At 38.7% G+C, this 18,312-nt stretch overlaps 2 protein-coding genes and 1 non-coding gene across 4 annotated transcripts in view; 2 read left to right on the forward strand and 1 right to left on the reverse strand.

Annotated features, from left to right (window-relative positions):
• On the forward strand, positions 1 to 13,313 carry METTL3 (methyltransferase 3, N6-adenosine-methyltransferase complex catalytic subunit). The gene is made up of 11 exons (XM_077127266.1): positions 1 to 289; positions 8,194 to 8,411; positions 8,500 to 8,904; positions 9,869 to 10,044; positions 10,672 to 10,888; positions 11,106 to 11,293; positions 11,683 to 11,721; positions 11,893 to 12,001; positions 12,125 to 12,190; positions 12,356 to 12,468; positions 13,081 to 13,313. The coding sequence occupies exons 1-11, from the start codon at positions 190 to 192 to the stop codon at positions 13,190 to 13,192; spliced, it is 1,743 nt and encodes a 580-aa protein (XP_076983381.1). The 5' UTR covers positions 1 to 189; the 3' UTR covers positions 13,193 to 13,313.
• Positions 3,779 to 3,894, forward strand: LOC143656686 (U5 spliceosomal RNA). The gene has a single exon (XR_013162590.1). It is a non-coding gene; the product is annotated as a U5 spliceosomal RNA (small nuclear RNA).
• The window catches only part of TOX4 (TOX high mobility group box family member 4), a 23,447-nt gene continuing 12,368 nt past the window's right edge, over positions 7,234 to 18,312 (reverse strand). Inside the window, exons 7-10 of one of the 2 annotated variants that reach the window (XM_077127265.1) lie at positions 17,139 to 17,219; positions 16,042 to 16,785; positions 15,028 to 15,188; positions 7,234 to 14,509 (exon numbers count right to left, since the gene is read on the reverse strand). In XM_077127265.1, coding sequence (XP_076983380.1) covers positions 14,449 to 14,509; positions 15,028 to 15,188; positions 16,042 to 16,785; positions 17,139 to 17,219 — 1,047 coding nt within the window. In that variant the 3' untranslated portion in view covers positions 7,234 to 14,448. The remainder of the gene's footprint in view (positions 14,510 to 15,027; positions 15,189 to 16,041; positions 16,786 to 17,138; positions 17,220 to 18,312) is intronic. The other variant, XM_077127264.1, reaches the window with a different exon arrangement.

Consider the following 18,312-nt stretch of genomic DNA (forward strand, 5'->3'; position numbering starts at 1 on the left):
GTGGCTCTCCTTTCAGCTTCAAAGCCTGTGCGAACCGGAAATGCCTTTACCATCTTGCGCATCTCACGGGACTTCTTTCCGGTTAGACTTGAGGCGTCTGCGTGAGAATTGTATGTTTCCTGGAGCGAGGGCTGGGAGGTGCTTGTCTGCCGCGCCTGATTCGAGACGCGTCCATGCTGGCAGACTAGGATGTCGGACACGTGGAGCTCTATTCAGGCCCACAAGAAGCAGCTGGACTCTCTGCGGGAAAGGCTGCAGCGGAGGCGGAAGCAGGACTCGGGGCACTTGGGTGAGGCGCCGGGCAGTTAGGCTGATGCCCTGCCAGGAGGGCGGGGGGAATTCTTGGAAAAGAAGACTTTCTCGGGTCGGTGCCCTTCTCCGAGCGGCCATTTCTTTCCCGCTTCAGTCATTGCCAACTCCGGCCGCACAGACATCTTCGCCCTTCTGCAAGTAGTTCGCGTCCCTTCCGTTCTCGGGCCTCGGTGCCTCCAGCTCCCTTTTCCCGGAGTCCCAAGCCCCACCTCTGTCTGCCCGGCTGACTGCTCTTAAGTTTGTGAGAACATCGCTTCCGGGAGGCCTCTCAATAGCCCTTTACCTTGCGAATCGTGAGCAGAAGCTCCTTTCTTGGTGCTCCCATGGCGCTTTGTTCTTCCCTTGGTCATTGCCGCACTGCGTCATAGTGGTCATTTCTTTGCCACTGTGGGACCATGAGAGCAGTGACCCAAACTGTATATCCACATTGCACATTTCAGGGGCTGCACAGAGTTGGCATTCGGTGCTGCCAAATGAGTAGGGGCACTGGCATCCTCTTAGCCATTTACTTACCGAGCAAGAACTTAAAAACATTCGTTTCTAGTTTTAAAAATTTTTCTCCCGTCCAGTTACTCCCACCATCACAGTTATAAATTTGAAGGGACCTCAAAAGATTGTCAGGCTGTACACGCTCACCCACACAAGCCCTGAATTATTTAAGGCAAATCGATTATGAAGGACTACAGGGATGGCGAATCCCTACCATCCTTGGTAGTTAATTGCTGCATAGAACAGTGTGCTCAAGTCTATCTCTAAATTTTGTCTTGATGCATATTAAGTCCGTGTATTCATATTCTGGCCCCTGAAACTCGAAGATGCCCTGGCGGGATTCTCGCATCTTAATAATTAATAAACGTTTAGTGAGGATGTAGTATCAGTGTGCATTAGTCTAGATAGACAAAAATAAGTAATATGTTGTTCCTGCCCTCAAAGAGTTAAAAATTTGGTTGAGGATAAAGGATAGGTACTCATAAAAAATCAGCAACGCAATATATGTGTAAAGTGCCAAGTGATTGTGTCAACAATCAGTACAGTGAAGGGAGAAGTAAAAAGAGCTGGCTTAGTGAAGGCATCCTGGAGTTTGCACTTGAATTCCAACTCTGAAGGCTGTATAGGCCTTGAAGTAACAGGGTGAGGAGTAGAGGCAGAAGTGTAAGTCCTGTGATCAGGGAATAATTAGTAGTCAGGTATTGGAGTAGTTGCTGAATTAGCCAGAAAAGAAAAGTTTTTGTTGCTACATAAACTTCTATTCCTTTGACTTCTTGTTGTGGGTCCAGGTTTCTCTGATTTTTTCTTATTCTTTGGTTCCTGTTTCTGAACTTTTTGTTTTATGCTTATTAATTTTAGATAGAAAACACAACCCTTAATTACATCTCTAACAGACAGGTGACTCCATTGTTTCTCATCAGTTTATCGTAGACTCCAATTACTGTACTTAAGTGTCCCGATAACTTTTTCAGGAACAGCATTCAGCAAGAGTAAGATTAGAGGCATTTCTGATATACATATATTCCTGAAAAACCTTGTTTTTTGCAAAAGTGAAAATAACCGGGCTTATAGAAAAAATAGGCTTAGGAGAAGCTTTTTCAAAACCTGTCTAACTTTGTTACTAGAACCGTTATAATGAGACATAAAAAAAATACTATCATAGTTAAATCTTCACTGGGGTGTCTGTCTATAGTGAAAGCCATTACATCCTTTAGCCTACACCCTGGAGCTTCTACTTCCTCCTTCCATCCGTCAGTTTTGTGTTTGTTTTAACTAAGGGATATGTTTTTGTAGTTTCTTCATCTGGACTTGCCAGCTTCCCAGATAGCGATAGTGGTAGCCGTTCTTGAAGTCATTAAAACAGCCATTTCTTGAGTTCTGCAGGATTTTTACCTTTTTTTCCCCTTAAGGTACTCATATATTGCCCAAAGTTTTCTCTTTAATTGTGAGAAAATTCAGCCGTGATCTCTTCAAAACATTAACATGATAAGAAAAATCATATATAAACCAGTTTTCTATGCTATTTGGACATTCCCCTGTTTTGCCAATTGCATATGAGCTAATTTGGATTATAGCAACACATTGTAGCAGAGCAGATTGTACTTGGGTGATACTTGAAAGAAGTCAGAGAAACATGTGTCTTGTGGAGAATTTCATTGACTGAAGAGGCCCTTCATGTGGCCGTTAGGTACACAGCAGTGAAATGCAGCCTGTTCAGGTGAGTTGCTCAGTCAGCAGAAGAGAAGATGGAATAATGATTCCATTCTTTTGCAGGCGGAAACTCACCAAGTACTACATTTGGACTCCTTGTATGTTACTGAGTTTTCAGTGTATGTATTTCAGTAAGAAGTAATGTACTTGAGTTTTCAGTGTATGTATTTTAGTAAGAAGAGGTGTAGTCTTGTTCTGTCAGCTCCCTATGTTCGCCATATGAAGAGCACATCACTCTAGTCTCCTGAGCCTTTTGTAATGTAGAAGAATGTGAAAACCTTGGATAGGTGCATTTCTCCTAGGCATAGTTATTTTATTTTAGTATGGAATAATTTATTTTTCCCTTAAGCAGGGTAATTGGAAAAGGGAACCAAGGATCAAAGTAGTCATTTGCTGCAATAAAATGACCTATAAAATTACTTTTTAAAACGGAACTATATTAATGTACTACATCATTGACTACTTTGTGTTCAACTTTTTCTGTTATTTTTGTGATAAGCCATCTTCTATTTGTACTTTTTTTTGTTTTGTTTATAATTTTTCCTTGCCATTATACTTTCCCACCAAATTCATATTCTTTAGATGAATTTTAAATGAATGATTCTAATTGTTCTTGGTCATTTTCAGTTCCATTTCAGTTTAGATGGTATTAACCATGCTTTGGGGTTAACCAAACTTTGTGCCATCTGCAAATCTACCCAGTAGAGCCTCCATTCACTTTCTTGTTGAACATGTTTGATAATGTTGACAACAAGACTGTATTCTCCCTTGAATATAAATATCCTCCTTTAAATATAAATTACTGTTGGCTTGCACATGCACCTAATAACATGGTTAAGACTCCTATAAAAATGTTTTTGCGGTTATAATTAAACATATATTGTCTTCTGACCTGGAACTTTGGCTGCTCCATTATTTGGTACTGTGTGAATAGGTAAGAGATGAAAAAAACACGCAAATTAAACCAGCCTCTTTTTTTTTCAGTTATTTTGATTATTTCAAAGAATATATTTCTTTACGCCTTACAAGTGTTAGGAAAACATTGTGAAACACACTCTATTAGTTTCTTAATCAAGGTGTGTCATCAGTATAATCAAAGGCTTAATAAGAGTTCAGATTGTTCAGTTCTTTTCTCTTACAAAAAACAAATGTTTCTACTATACCTTGGTTTTTACAGCATTACTGAAATCTGATGCTTAATTTGTTTACTACTGAGCTCAGTGTTAAAAGACAAGAATGTACAATGAATTAAAATATCCATGTCATTATACTCAGGTTTCTCTTCAAATTGTATAAATTTTTCACCTTTTACTAAAGGTTTCCGTGGAGAGAAACAAGAACGAGTTATAGAACAATTTTTTGAGGTCTTCATTGACAAGGCCAAATAAAAAAGGTTTAAAAACAGAAAGAAAAAAAAATCCATGTCATTTATGACTCCCGGGGATGAGTCAGGACCTGGCATCATGGAATTGAGAAAGCCTTCTTGGCCAAAAGTGGGAGGTGAGAAATGAGACAAAGTTTCAGTGGCTGAGAGATTCAGACAGAGTTCAGAAGTTATCCTGGAGGTTATTCTTGTGTATTAAATAGATATCCCTTTTTAGTTTATGGTGTATTGGAGTGGCTAGAGAGAAGTGCCTGAAGCTGTTGAACTCTTATGTATTCCAGTAACCTTGATTCTTGAAGATGATTGCCTAACTATATAGCTTTTACAGTGTGACCATTTGATTGTGAAAACCTTGTGGCTGATGCTCCCTTTATCTAGGGTATGGACAGATGAGTAAAAAAATTATGGGGGGGTGGAGCAAAAGGGTAAAAAAATATATATCCATGTCATTAATGATTAATACAACTACTATGGGTAAAGAATCATTGGGAGACCTTTGTTAGCCTGGCATTTCATCAGGTGTGTTTTTTTTCTAAGTTCAACTTTAGAAATGAAGATGATTACTTTTGATAAGTCTTAATTTAATTTTAATGGAAACAAAAATAGATTTGGCCAGGTTTAGCACATGGTAAATATGTGAACTGCACCAATTTATTTAATCACTGAGATTGAAGTTGTGCATGTAGATGCTAACATATTTTGGGAGTCAGCAAATTAGTAGACTCACATTTTTATGTCTTGAACATAATATTTTGTTTATCTTATGGAGCACTTAACCAAAGAATAAACTCAAGAATTATTTATTCTTTGCCTAACATAATTTTTCATTAGATTAGAAGCAGAGAATCAACATAGGTGCCAGCATAGTAGAGACAATCAGTAAACGTGTTGAGTTAATAAATTAATAAGTCCTTTCTGAAAGAGCTGAAACTCAGTGGAATCTTTCCCCAAATGTGTATGTATGTGCAATAATTTGCATGTGACTTCAGAAAATCACAGAGAGGCTAACATTCCCCTCCCATAACCCTAAAAGAGGTATTTTTAGCTCCAGTATCCTGAATGTCATGAAAAGAAACTCCTAGGATATGTGACAGAGGACTTATAACCAGTCACTTCATCAGGTCATTTTTCTAAAGAGCAGTACTAGAATAAGTGATTAGTCAAATTACCATAGAGGCAAAAATGTCAGTAGCCAGTTACTAAGAATTGAAAGTATATATTAAGGTGGTTCTTTTAATAGACTTCTTACTTATTTTAAGAAAAATGATACATTATTCAAAGAACATCTAAATTCGGTTACTAACTGGGGAAAGTTAACACTAAAAGAAGAAATATTTATATAAGTTCATTCTTAATAGTACTAGTAGGTTAATTAAATGATATAAAAAACACATTTTTAGCTTATTGACACTAAAATGGGAGCAAAACCATGCCTTTTTTTTCCATTGAAATAATGTTTGATAGAGTGTTTAAAGTCTAGATGGAAAAATATGTAAATCTGTTTAGAAATAGCAAATCTGTGTGAAAAGTTAGGGAAACTATTCACCTGATGGGAAAGAAAACAAGAGCGTTAGCATCCAACCAAATGTGTATATATATATATTTTTTAAATCTGATAATAGCAGATGTAATGATGTTGGAATAGACTGCTTTTTTCTTTGAACCTTTAGTTTCTGAGCTTCATTTAAAATATGCCTAATGGTAGAGAAAATGTTTGACATAGAAATAATATGGTATTCCTGCACATAAAGTATGTATTTCAAGAATTATTATCTGTGGCAGTAACAGAAAGTAATGTGGCAGTGAATAGGTAGGTTTCTACACAGAACTGGGACTAGATTACATTAACAAAAATGTTTCTGAAACACTGAAATTTGAAATCATGGAAAATGCTTAATAATTTAACATTATTGTTATTAGTGATCATACTTTCAAATTATTTTTATCTAAATCTCATAGGCAAGAAACAAGCAAAATACTTTGTACAAAACAAGATGTAATAAGGGTTGTCTATATGGGGCTTAGGCCTTCACTAACAATGAAACTCATGCTAAGGGCCACAATATTATATCACAAGGTACGTGACACAAAGTTGAAACAGGTAAAAGTCGTTAATTTTTGACTTACCTAAAATATTATTAAAAATTTTAGTATCTGCATGCATGACAAAGTGAAATTCCCACTTGCTAAGTGTTGATTTAAAACTTATATCTTCCTTTACCATCCATTTCTGTATCTAAATCTTCAGTTCCAAAATTAATGTGATCTATTATTCCCTCTGGCATACTTTATGAGTTAAAAATACATGATACATACACCTTAATTTGTGGGTATAATATCCAGAATTCTAATTTTAAAGCACCTTGTGTTTTTTCTGCCTTCATAATAAAATTTAACATTATGCCCAGATTGTTCAATGAAAGAGGTTATTGAATGCTTAAAATATATATATATATATATATATATATATATATATATATATATATATATATATAAACTTGACTGATAAAAGAAAGCTCAAAGTTTGTTCCTAAGTGTAAATTTTGGCATTTTAAACCACAAGGGTATTTTAGGTCAAACTCATTAGATTCATAGAATCCCTGAGTTACAAGGGTCTTCAGTGGTTGCCAATCCAATCCTATTCAGTGTGGGAATTTTATATATAGCTTTCCAGTAAGCTAAATAGTAATAGCTGCTTATATTTTTTTACGTACTTTTAGCTTCAGTCATTTACTCTCAAACTCTTTGTCATCCAGTTCTTCATAATGCTTCTTGACCCTTCCATATGTACATCACCTCTTTGCCAAAACAAAGAAATTGTATCAGTTTGTATGGCAAAAATTCTAGTCTCTCTAAGAGTCAGCAGAGCATAAAGCAACCATAAGTAACCAAGGTGAAACAAGTTCTATCAATTATTTAACATTTCTAGGTAAAATGGAGTTGCCTGTTTTCCAAATAGGATATTATAACTTCATAAAATGTAACTATCCCAGTGATGTGTTTGATATATTTCAGCTCCATTTTCCTTGGAACCTCTGAGTCAGATTTTTATTATTATTATTTTTTACATGGGCAGGCACTGGGATTCGAACCCAGGCTCTGGCATAACAGATAAGAACTCTGCCACTGAGCCACTGTTGCCCAGCAATTTCTTTTTCTTTTCTTTTTTAATATGGTCAGGCACCGGAAATTGAACCCGGGTCTCCTTCATGGCAGGTGAGAACTCTGCCTGCTGAGTCAGATTTTACTAAATTCAGTTCCATTACAGTAGATACTTCTAAGTAACCAAAATAGTTCTAAAGGTAAATTAACCACTCATTTAGGCTTCCAGTATAAGTACTGCAAGTTTATTTTACTATTACATCTATACACATTAGGCGTTTCCAAAAGTAATACTTTTGTCATAATTTGAGTTTTAAAAATCGTTATAAGATTGTGATGGCTAGCCAGCTGTGAAGCAATAGAGTAGATACTAAAAATACACAGCCAGGAAACATCATTAGGTGACCAGGACTTTAGTAAAGTATTACAGAATTTTTGTGTTTCCACATATTAAAGGTCATACTGTTCTGCCTTCCAACACTATTTTGCATACCCTCTGAAATCCAGTGGTCTTGAATCATTTAAATTTTATTTAAATATCTCAAAAAGATAATTTGAAAACTGGGTGGATTGAAATATTGTGGGTCAATGAGAGGGAGGAGTAAGGAGTACAGGATGTTTAAGTTCTTTTTTTTTTCTTTTTCTGGAGTGATGCAAATGTTCTACAAATGATCATGGTGAAGAATACACAACTATGTGATGATATTGTGAGCTGTTGATTGTATAATATGTTTGCACTATATTGTGTGTGGATATTTCGCAATAAAAATATTTAAAAAAAAGATAATTTGATCTTAGCTTAGGTTGTTGGGAAAATATTTGTTTTTAGTAAAATGCAGGTTGATTATGTGTGCTTATTTTTAGAGTACCTGAAAAGGAGGCAGTAGGAGTGTTTAAGTTTACCATGCTGCTCTTTATTTCTTCTGAAGCAAGCAAAGACAAGAAATTAGGAGAATATCTCCCATCCAGTTGAGAAAGTATAAGCAGTTTCCAGAAAATTCAGGATTAATCTTGGCAAATCATTCAATACTTGAATTTGATTGAAGAAAGGTAATCTAGTGCGGAAGTTGATTAGAGAATTTCCTGCATGAAATGAAAGAACTATGTGACAGAAATGCTGGAAAATTTAACTCATGAAGAATGTAGACTGGCAGTTTTTCCTTTTTTCATTTTTCACTTCTTTCCTCCACTCCTAGATCTACGGAATGCAGATGCAGCACTCTCCCCAACCTTCCGTAGTGATAGCCCAGTGCTGACTGCCCCGAGCTCTGGTGGTCCTAAGCCCAGTACAGTGTCAGCAGTTCCTGAACTAGCCACAGACCCCGAGTTAGAGAAGAAGTTGCTACACCACCTCTCTGATTTGGCCTTAACATTGCCCACTGATGCTGTGTCTATCCGTCTTGCCATCTCCACGGTAATGACCTGATACACAGGGTTGGGATCTACCACTTCTTTTCTTCAGTTCATGGTCAGTGTCTTACTACCCTCTTCTCTTGTCCCAGCCAGATGCCCCTGCCACTCAAGATGGAGTGGAAAGTCTCCTACAGAAGTTTGCAGCTCAGGAGTTGATTGAGGTAAAGCGAGGCCTCTTACAAGATGATGCACATCCCACTCTGGTGACCTATGCTGACCATTCCAAGCTCTCTGCCATGATGGGTGCAGTGGCAGAAAAGAAGGGCCTTGGGGAGGTAACAGGGACCATTACAGGGCATAAGCGGCGTGCAGAACAGGACTCAACCACAGTAGCTACCTTTGCCAGCTCTTTGGCCATTGGTCTGGCTTCTTCAGCTTCAGAACCAGCCAAGGAACCCACCAAGAAATCAAGGAAACATGCTGCCTCAGATGTTGATCTGGAGATAGAGAGCCTTCTCAACCAGCAGTCCACTAAAGAACAACAAAGCAAGAAGGTAGGGGTCTGAATGGTAGTGCTTTCACACATATGCTCTGAATTACAACTTTCAATTGAGTGGGATTTTACCTCTAAGGCAAGGAGCATTTCTTAGAGTTGGGTGTTTAGTGTAGTGTTCCTCAACCAGGGATGATTTTTGCGCCCTCATTGTCAAACATTTGACAATGTTTGGAGACATTTTTGATCATCATAACTGGCATGTAATGGAGGTCAAGGATGTTGCTCAGCAGCCCACAAAACACAAGACAGTTCCCACAACAAAGAATTATCTAGCCTAAAGTGTTAATAATGCCAATTCTGAGATACCCTAAAGAATCTTTGTCATTGAATCTGTCTGGAAGAGGATCAAGAGAAGAGAAATCCATTTACAGAAATATAGTGTGATGAATGGAAATGAATTTTGAAAATTGGTCATGGGTCAGTAATTTTGGAAATTGATCATTAAACAATGTTTTGGCAATATAATGGTTCTGAGTACAGGTGATTAGACCAACATGGGTTCTCATCCATCTGCTACTTCTAGCTGTGTGAATTTGAGCAAATTAATTTACTTTTCTTAAGCCTTAGTCTTCTCATCTGTAAAATGATAATCAGAATACCATCCCTTATAGAATTGTTGCAGATTCTGAGCTAAGCAGTTAAGAGTTTAGCACTGTGCCTAGGCTCAGAACCCCACAAATAAAAGTGGCTTTTAAGGAAAGAAATGCTTCCCTGGGGAGGGGAGCTTAGCCTAATGCTTCACAGTAGGAACCATTCCTCTTGTATTTTAATTCGATCCCACACGCAGATTTGTAAGGAGGGACTGAACACCCTGACAGATCTCTTGGTGTTCCAGTTTTCCCATATTAAGTCAATTATTTCACCCCATATAGGACATTAACTTGAAGAGGAATGTGCAGAGGTGGTTTAAGAGCTAGTTTGGGCTACAGACCTTTTTAAGTCTAAGGCTTCTTCTGTCACAGGTCAGTCAGGAGATCCTAGAGCTTTTAAATACTACAACAGCCAAGGAACAGTCCATTGTTGAAAAGTTTCGCTCACGAGGTCGGGCCCAAGTGCAAGAGTTCTGTGACTATGGAACCAAGGAGGAGTGCATGAAAGCCAGTGATGCTGATCGGCCCTGTCGGAAGCTGCACTTCAGGTTTCTTGGGAGGGAAAAGTGTGGAATGGGTCTCCTAGAAGTAGTCATTCCTTTTCAGCATATTCCTTCCAGACTCATTGATCTTAAATCCTATTTATTTAAATCTGATTATTTAGTTTATGTTTTGTCAGATCCCGCAGATTCAGAAGATACTTGTTCAGAAGTGATTTCTATTGGAGGGAATACAGGCTACACTCCCAAATAGATGTGTAATTTTTAAAGATGTACTAATTGAATGCCCTTTCCTCTTGCTATAGCAAGGCATTGCTGTTTCTGAGTCCCAGTGAAAGTTCTTTTGGGAGGAGGATGATCTTTAGAGAAATAGGAACCTGGGCTCTTAGGTCACAGAATTTATTATTCTTTTCTAATCAGCAGGTACTTCCTTCCTGGACTGCACTTCCCTATTCTAAAATAGGAAGCAGTCTCGTCTAGGAACCACAGATCTTTGGTGTGAATTATGTAGTTCCATATTACCTGTCTGCCTTCTCTTAGAGGAAACTCTAGTAAGAATTAGGAGGGAAAGGGGGGAAAAAAGATGAAATTTTGAAACAATTTTAGGACTTTAACTATAGGACCTAATTCTGGAAACACCATCCTGGTTCTGATCCTCCCCTTTTATTTTCTCAGACGAATCATCAATAAGCATACTGATGAGTCTTTAGGTGACTGCTCTTTCCTTAACACATGTTTCCACATGGATACCTGCAAGTATGTTCACTATGAAATTGATGCCTGTATGGATTCTGAGGTTCCTGGCAGCAAAGACCATACACCCAGCCAAGAACTTGCTCTTACACAGAGTGTTGGAGGTGACTCCAGTGCAGATCGACTCTTCCCACCTCAGGTAGCTGTCTGCTCAGAAAACTCACCTCAGTTTATGAATTTATATGAGTAGGACAGCCATCCCTGCAAAGCAGGGCAAAATCCAGCAATCTCTTGATGATTGGGAGTGGGATACATAATGTTTAGAAGGGACTAAGAAAATTAAATTGAAAAGAGGGTCTGGGGCCATGAATCTGAGAGTGAAGGAAAGGAAGATGACCAAATACCACCTCATGCAGTGGATCTGTTGTGATATCCGTTACCTGGACGTCAGTATCTTGGGCAAGTTTGCAGTTGTGATGGCTGACCCACCCTGGGATATTCACATGGAGCTGCCCTATGGGACCCTGACAGATGATGAGATGCGCAGGCTCAACATACCAGTACTGCAGGATGATGGCTTTCTCTTCCTCTGGGTCACAGGCAGGTAATGCAGTTCAAAGTTATATTTGGGCAGATATATAGTACAGAGTAAGTACTGGGTTAGAGATAAAATCCTGGGTTTTCTTAGCTCTGCTAGTAAATGTATGATTGATCCAGCCTTTTTACTTTCTTAATGAGACCCACTGCCTGTTTGTAATAAATGATACCTTGAGTTATAATTGTTAACTCTATTTGTTCCTTGCAAATGGTAAGATCATTGAGAGTAGGTACTGTTTTTTTCATATTTAGATCTACCCCATTACCTTAATGGTGTCTTGCTTGTAAATGTTCAGCTACTGGAAAAAGAAAAGTTATCAATATTTACATTTATCAGATATTTTGGAGAGAAAAAATATGAAAGTGGAAATAGCTGTTCAACCCTTTTCTTTCTAGGGCCATGGAGTTGGGCAGAGAATGTCTGAACCTCTGGGGGTAAGTAGTAGTCCTTATGTTGTACTCTCTTAAGGGAAATATGTTATGCTTTAATTGTGAGAGGTAGTCCCTTCTCCCAGAATGTTGCTCCCTGTGATTCCTCTAGATGGTACTGACCCTAAACTGTGAGGGCCTGGTTAAAGCTCTAGTTCTTTATCTTATGCCCCATAGTTATGAACGGGTAGATGAAATTATCTGGGTGAAGACAAATCAACTGCAGCGCATCATTCGGACAGGCCGTACAGGTCACTGGTTGAACCATGGAAAAGAACACTGCTTGGTGAGCAGCAGTGGGGCCCAATTCAGTAGGTGGCGCTTAAAAGAGGAATTCTTTGGTTTCTTCTTTTGAGAAAAAGTTCAAAAACTGGGATTTCATAAGGTAATCTGTTCCCTTGGTGAGCAGGTTGGTGTCAAAGGAAATCCACAAGGCTTCAACCAGGGTCTGGATTGTGATGTGATCGTGGCTGAGGTATGTGCTTCCTCAAGCATCCAGTTTCCACATTTTCCTTATCAGTTGTTCAAGTCAGGTGTATTCTTTATCTCAAGTTCTTTCATCTGGATCATAAATATAATGGAAAGGGCTAGAATTGCTGTCTTAGGTAACTGAAAAGAAACTAGAGCCTTTACTTCCCAGGTTCGTTCCACCAGTCATAAACCAGATGAAATCTATGGCATGATTGAGAGACTCTCTCCTGGCACTCGGAAGATTGAGTTATTTGGACGACCGCACAACGTGCAGCCTAACTGGTAAGGTGGCCAGAGAATAGTCTAGGACACATTCCACAAGACCATGGACGGGCTTTAGAGGATTCATAAGCCACCTGACCTTGTATTTAAACTGTTTTACAGGGTTTTATAACATTCACTGGATACCCAAAAGGCTCCTGGGGCCACACGGCTATTTTCTGGGTTTTCCAGTCTCTTTGAAAGGAAGACTCTTCCTCATTCTGTGGCATGTATCCATTGGCCCCTTCATTTGCCCCCAGTGGTTACTAAGAATCTATTTATCTGTCAACAATTGTACCATTTTTCACCTCTTGAATAGAGCTTAGAAAATAGGCCACTAGTATTATACTTATCCAAAGAATTCTCACCAACAGCAGCAATTTTGTGAAGTAGACCTGCTAGCCATCAATTATGAACTCCTAGGTTATGTAGACCCAGCCTGTTTTAACACCAGAATATATATCCAATTCCTAACCAGCCATACTGTTTTATATTCTAATGTTAAGGTCTTTTTAGAATTGGTATGAACAGTCAGTGAAACGATGGGCAGTTTTAATAAAGGGAATGCATCTTCTAACAATAAGTCCTTTAAACTCCAGGATTTCTGATTTCTCCCTTTTCCCCTTATATTAGGATCACCCTTGGGAACCAACTAGATGGGATCCACCTGCTAGACCCAGATGTGGTTGCCCGGTTCAAGCAAAGATATCCAGATGGTATCATCTCTAAACCTAAGAATCTATAGAAGCACTTCCTCATAGAACTAAGCATCCACAGCAATGGCTCTGCAGGTTATACCTGAAGAGTATTATTTGTACAAAATTTTTGTGTTCTTATTTAAATAAAAGTTTGTATTGCAGTTGGAATTTCAGGGTCAAATCCTGGCTCTGTCACTTGATAGTGTATGATTTCTCTTATGTAAAATGGAAATATTACCTATCATTAGGTTGTTGTGTGGGTTCAAACTAAACTAATGCATATAAGACATTAAATGTAATTGTATAGGATCAAAGTAATTAGCAATTAGTACTGACCATGGTAGTTACGAAGGGGGTTCTCTAGGCTAGTATTACTCAAGGTAAGATTTACATTTTAAGTATGGCTATCATTAGTAGGGCTATAATTTTCTAATGTTTGATTATTCTGTTCCAGCTATGTGGCTTTGTGTTAGCTTAGTTACAGGAAAAATGAAATAAGCACATCTTTTCAGATGAAATATGTGCTTAGGGTATGCAGAGAATTATCCTATATATTATGTAAATATACTTACATATGGCAAATATCTGGCCTATCTTTTAAAAGGTAGTGAACACAAGCAGTTTACACTTTGGTGAAATCTCTTATATTAAGGATGTAGGGTTCTGCATCTTACACTTAAGTTGTGGTAACTCAGATATGGGAGGATGATAAAGATTATAGAAACAATATTATTTGTAAAGAGAAATAAATTTTAGGGTGACGTTATTTTCCCCAGCCGAGAGCCTAGTATGCGGAAAACACTGAAAACACTCTTTTCAAAACAGTATGTAAATGTCACAGTAATAGTTACCTGTTTTGACACTGGAATGCAACCTTTCATTCACTTTAAAATGAATGCGCAACATGGTGTTTCCTTCTAGGCTCAAAGCTTAGTACTCTCTTCCATCATTTTAATAATCTTATAGGCAAGTTCTATAACAATTACACCAATAAGTTTCCTCAAACAACCCCCACCACCACCCCTACCATCCCTATTTTCTGTTTGTCGATATTCCCTTCACCCTTTCCTCTGATATTATCACTGGTATCTCTGCTTGGACTTGAAAGTAAAAAGCAATTCCAGATTACAGCAAATTCAATGGCCCTGCTCCATAGCCTGTACCCTGCTGAAGGAAGAGAAAAGAAGCATGAAGGGCTTTTGTAGTCAGATCACAGACCACCAGAAGCCCAGTTTATGTTTCAAAAACAGGCTCTTGAACATTTTTCCAGCAGAAGAGTCTTCACTGGCTTGGTGAACAAGGACTATTTCACAAACACAACTGTGTTTGAATTTCTGGAGGCTACCCAGGCCAAGAATACATCCCTATGAAAGAAAAAGATACACACAAACTTAGAATTATAGCTTAGTTTTTGAAGAGAGTGTCAAAATTCTCAGATACCTCGGCCCCTTCTCCCCCACCATACTATGGATCTTACTATGCTACTTTGTTATTACTGAGCAACCTTCCATGTTACCAAATATTACCAATATACTTTGTATTTATCCATTCTTCCCACAAGCTCTTATCTGATTTGCACTAAGGAGATAAGAATCATAACAGCTTAATGTGTCATCTTTATATTTTTAAAAAGTATGTATGGAGGTAATGTAACTAAAAGACATGAAATTCTGATTATGTCATCTTTGGCTGTGTGGTCAATGTAAGCTCTTTTTAAGCAGGGAAACTTTACCAGAAGCCTCAATCAGACCATATATTTAACAATTGACTATCTACTACCTAATATAAAGAGGCCACACTGATTATATGCTCAAGGTTACCATATTTTCCAAAAGTTAATTTAGCAATACCTGAATTATATGAAGGGGAACCGTAAGCTCACCTGCAGTGCTTCACCACACACTCATTGCTGCAGTACTCATTGTCCCAGTCCTTACTCACAACAGGAGGATTCTCACAACCTGACCTTACACATCGAGGCTGGGGTGAGAGTGTTACAGGAGAGCCACTCACCAACTGAACATCCATCTGAGGAGACTCAACCTATGCGCAGGAGAGCACCAAGGATCAATTAGATTGCTACCTACTTAACCTAGCCACCTGGTCAAATTAACCCTGGGAATCAATGTAGCAACAGTTGATAGCAACAGTTGTTACTATCCCTCACATAAGGGGATATAGTTGAAAAAAAAAAAGGTAGTTCTTGTGTCTCCTATAAACCAGCTTTATAATTTTGTCAAGCATATAGACTTGAAGATTCTTCTCTATCAGGAAGGCTGGGTGTATGACAGTGCTCTTTAATTTTACTCTTAACCCTCACTGACTTTATTTCATGTTTGAATTATAACCCTCTGAAAGTCATATTAGAATCTGAATCACCTTAACTAAATGGAAAGGGCTAAGAGAAGACAAAATGTGGTGTGTGAAAAAGGGAAAGTACTTAGAGAGCCATAGTTTCCAGTTGATAGGGTGTTTTTCTTTTGAACCAATTGCATTTTTTTCCTAGTTATTGCCTCCTTCTAATATAAAAGAAGTCAAGACCTGGGAGAAATGAAAGGATTCATTATCTCCAAGTTAGGATTCTTGGGTAGAAACCTCTGAAGAGTATCTCCAGGCCTAAGCTGTGTCCTCCAGTCAGACTATAGTGTTGCCTGTGCTTAGTTAAGTAGTGGTCTGAGACAGGAGGCCCCTTTATTATCACCAGGAACACAATAGGTATTTTGGGTGGGAAAGGGCACTGTTGTAGAGAAATTGTCTTCTACATTGCAGTATGTTTCATATTCCTGGTTGTGAGGCACTAAATGCTAGTTGTAACCCCCACTTTTATTGGGTTAACCAAAAATGTTCTTAGACAATTCCATTGGTCTAATGGAAAGACTTGAGAACAGAAGCTCACCTCAGGAACAACATCTGTAATCATCTCACAGATTATCTCAGAAGAGGTTGCTTCCACTGTATGGGTCTCAGGACTAGTGTTCATAGGCCGCTCAGGACTGTTTTCCACAGCTGGTGAGACTAAGGTAGCCTGCATTTTCAGAGTGGGTGGAGGCATATTCTTGATCTGTAGAGGAGGTGGCTGTTGCTGTAAATTGATTCGAACTTTCTGAGGTGGAGGCTGCTGCATGGCCTGAAGTGGGGGAGGTTGCTGCAGAATGGTGACTTGCTGCTGAGTTGGGGGCTGAGGCATCTGTTGTAATGGAGGGGGCTGTAGTCGGGGTGGAGGTAGTTGCATAGATGCAGCAGCAGCTGCTGCCGCCTGCAACACTGACCGAGTGACTATCTGGGCTTGTTGACTGGGTTGGATAGTAGCTGTACTGCTTTGGCCTAGCTGGAGCCCCCGAGAGGTCACCACTGTGGCTGGGATAACAGTAACCATCCCTCCTTGAGACATGGTGATAGAAGAAGGTAACATCTGTTTGGTAATAATCAATTTGGTGATATTGGGCTGTCCCCCAGCCCCAGAAGATGCCTGGTTTGCCACATAGGATGAAAGTGTGGAGTTAACAACAATGGAAGGTGACAGGGCAGGGGGCTCTGTTGAGGCTGGTGCTGGAGATGCTGGGTTAACGGTAGCCATAGGAGGTGGAGAAGGTGTCTGGGGTGGTGGCACTGGATCCAGTTCCACAGTCTCCACCGTGGCCTAAAAGAACCAAAAAAATGTCATTGGGAGATTTACTCTGTACCTCAGAACATATTCATTCTAATCACTTCCCAAGAGAAGATAAATCATAGACTTGAAAAGAAAAAGGAACAGCCGTGGGTGCTACCCTGGTTAAAGTAAACACTGTAAAATTACAAATAAACTCAGAAAGAAAGACTGTTTTACATAGTTTATATGATGGAAATAACAGAAAAGCTGTTATATACTTTTAAGGTTTTAATACTTTGTACTATTAATAAGTTCCACAGATTTTTTGGTAGCATTTACTTATTACTAAACAGGTAAAAAAACTTCTTATTGGTTTAAATATCTACCTACCCTAATGTTCTTACCTGACACTCTTGGTTGTCTTTATAAGCAGCCAGAGCCTTCAGATACTCTTTCTTGGCAGCTTCAGTTTTCCTCTTATACACCTGCAGGAAGGACAGGCTGTTAAGAAAGTTCCCATACAACTAAAATAGATGATCATTTTCAGTGATTGACAATTCATCTCAGGCTAATCATTGACAACTCCTTTTAGTGAACACATTTCTGAAAGCTGACAATCAGTGACAGCCACCATGGCAGACTCACTCCAGTAAGCACGCCTCTCAAAGTCATCCAATCTACAGAGTCTGGCCTGAATCACCTCTGTAATTCCATACCCACCTCTGTAACCACAACAAAGCCTAACCCAAAAGCTGTAAGATCAGCAATATGCTTAGCCTGGGGACTGTGTCTCACCAGTACATTCTCCTTTAAGGAGTGCGGTAATTTATAAAGATGGTCACAACCAATTCTTCCATCCCACATGTCTCTCTCCCATCAAGAGTTGAGTTCTATTTCCCTTTCCTTGAATCTGGTCTAGCTCTCTGACTTCCTTTTTTTTTTCTTTCAATATTTTTATTGATAAACATACTTTCTTAGCATACAAACATTCCCTACATGGTATACAACAGCTCACAATATCATCACATAGTTGTGTATTCATCACCATGAACAGTTTTTAGAGCATTTGCATCACTCCAAAAAAAAGAAATAAAAAGATAAAAGATAAAACTTGGGTGGCACGATGGTGGCTCAGTGGCAGAATTCTTGCCTGCCATACCAGAGACCTGGGTTCGATTCCTGGTGCCTGCCCATGCAAAAAAAAAAGATAAAACTCATATATACCATACCACTCACCCCTCCCTTTCATAGACGACTAATATCTCCATCTACCCAATTTATTTTAACCTTTGTCCCCCTGTTATTTACTTTTTATCCATATTTTTTACTCTTCTGTCCATACCCTAGATATAAGGAGCATGAGACACAAGGTTTTCACAATCATTTACAGTCACATTGTAAAAGCTATATCATTACACAATCAAGAAACAAGGCTACTGGAACACAGCTCTACGGTTTCTCTGACTTCCTTTTACCATTAAAATTTGGCTGACGTAAATAACTTCAACAAGAAAGTAAAAAGACAGCCTACACAATGGGAAACGATATAGCAGATAAAGGTCTAGTATCCAGAATTTA

Source organism: Tamandua tetradactyla, chromosome 14, assembly GCF_023851605.1.
Source record: "Tamandua tetradactyla isolate mTamTet1 chromosome 14, mTamTet1.pri, whole genome shotgun sequence".
NCBI classification, from domain to species: Eukaryota; Metazoa; Chordata; class Mammalia; order Pilosa; family Myrmecophagidae; genus Tamandua; species Tamandua tetradactyla.

What these genes read in the sequence shown, in the direction of transcription:
- METTL3 (XM_077127266.1), top strand. Translation starts at nt 190, where the DNA reads ATGTCGGACACGTGGAGCTCTATTCAGGCCCACAAGAAGCAGCTGGAC. An exon ending in TCCGTCTTGCCATCTCCACG is followed by an intron (nt 8,412 to 8,499) that starts GTAATGACCTGA and finishes CTCTTGTCCCAG; the next exon opens with CCAGATGCCCCTGCCACTCA. An exon ending in GAATGTCTGAACCTCTGGGG is followed by an intron (nt 11,722 to 11,892) that starts GTAAGTAGTAGT and finishes TATGCCCCATAG; the next exon opens with TTATGAACGGGTAGATGAAA.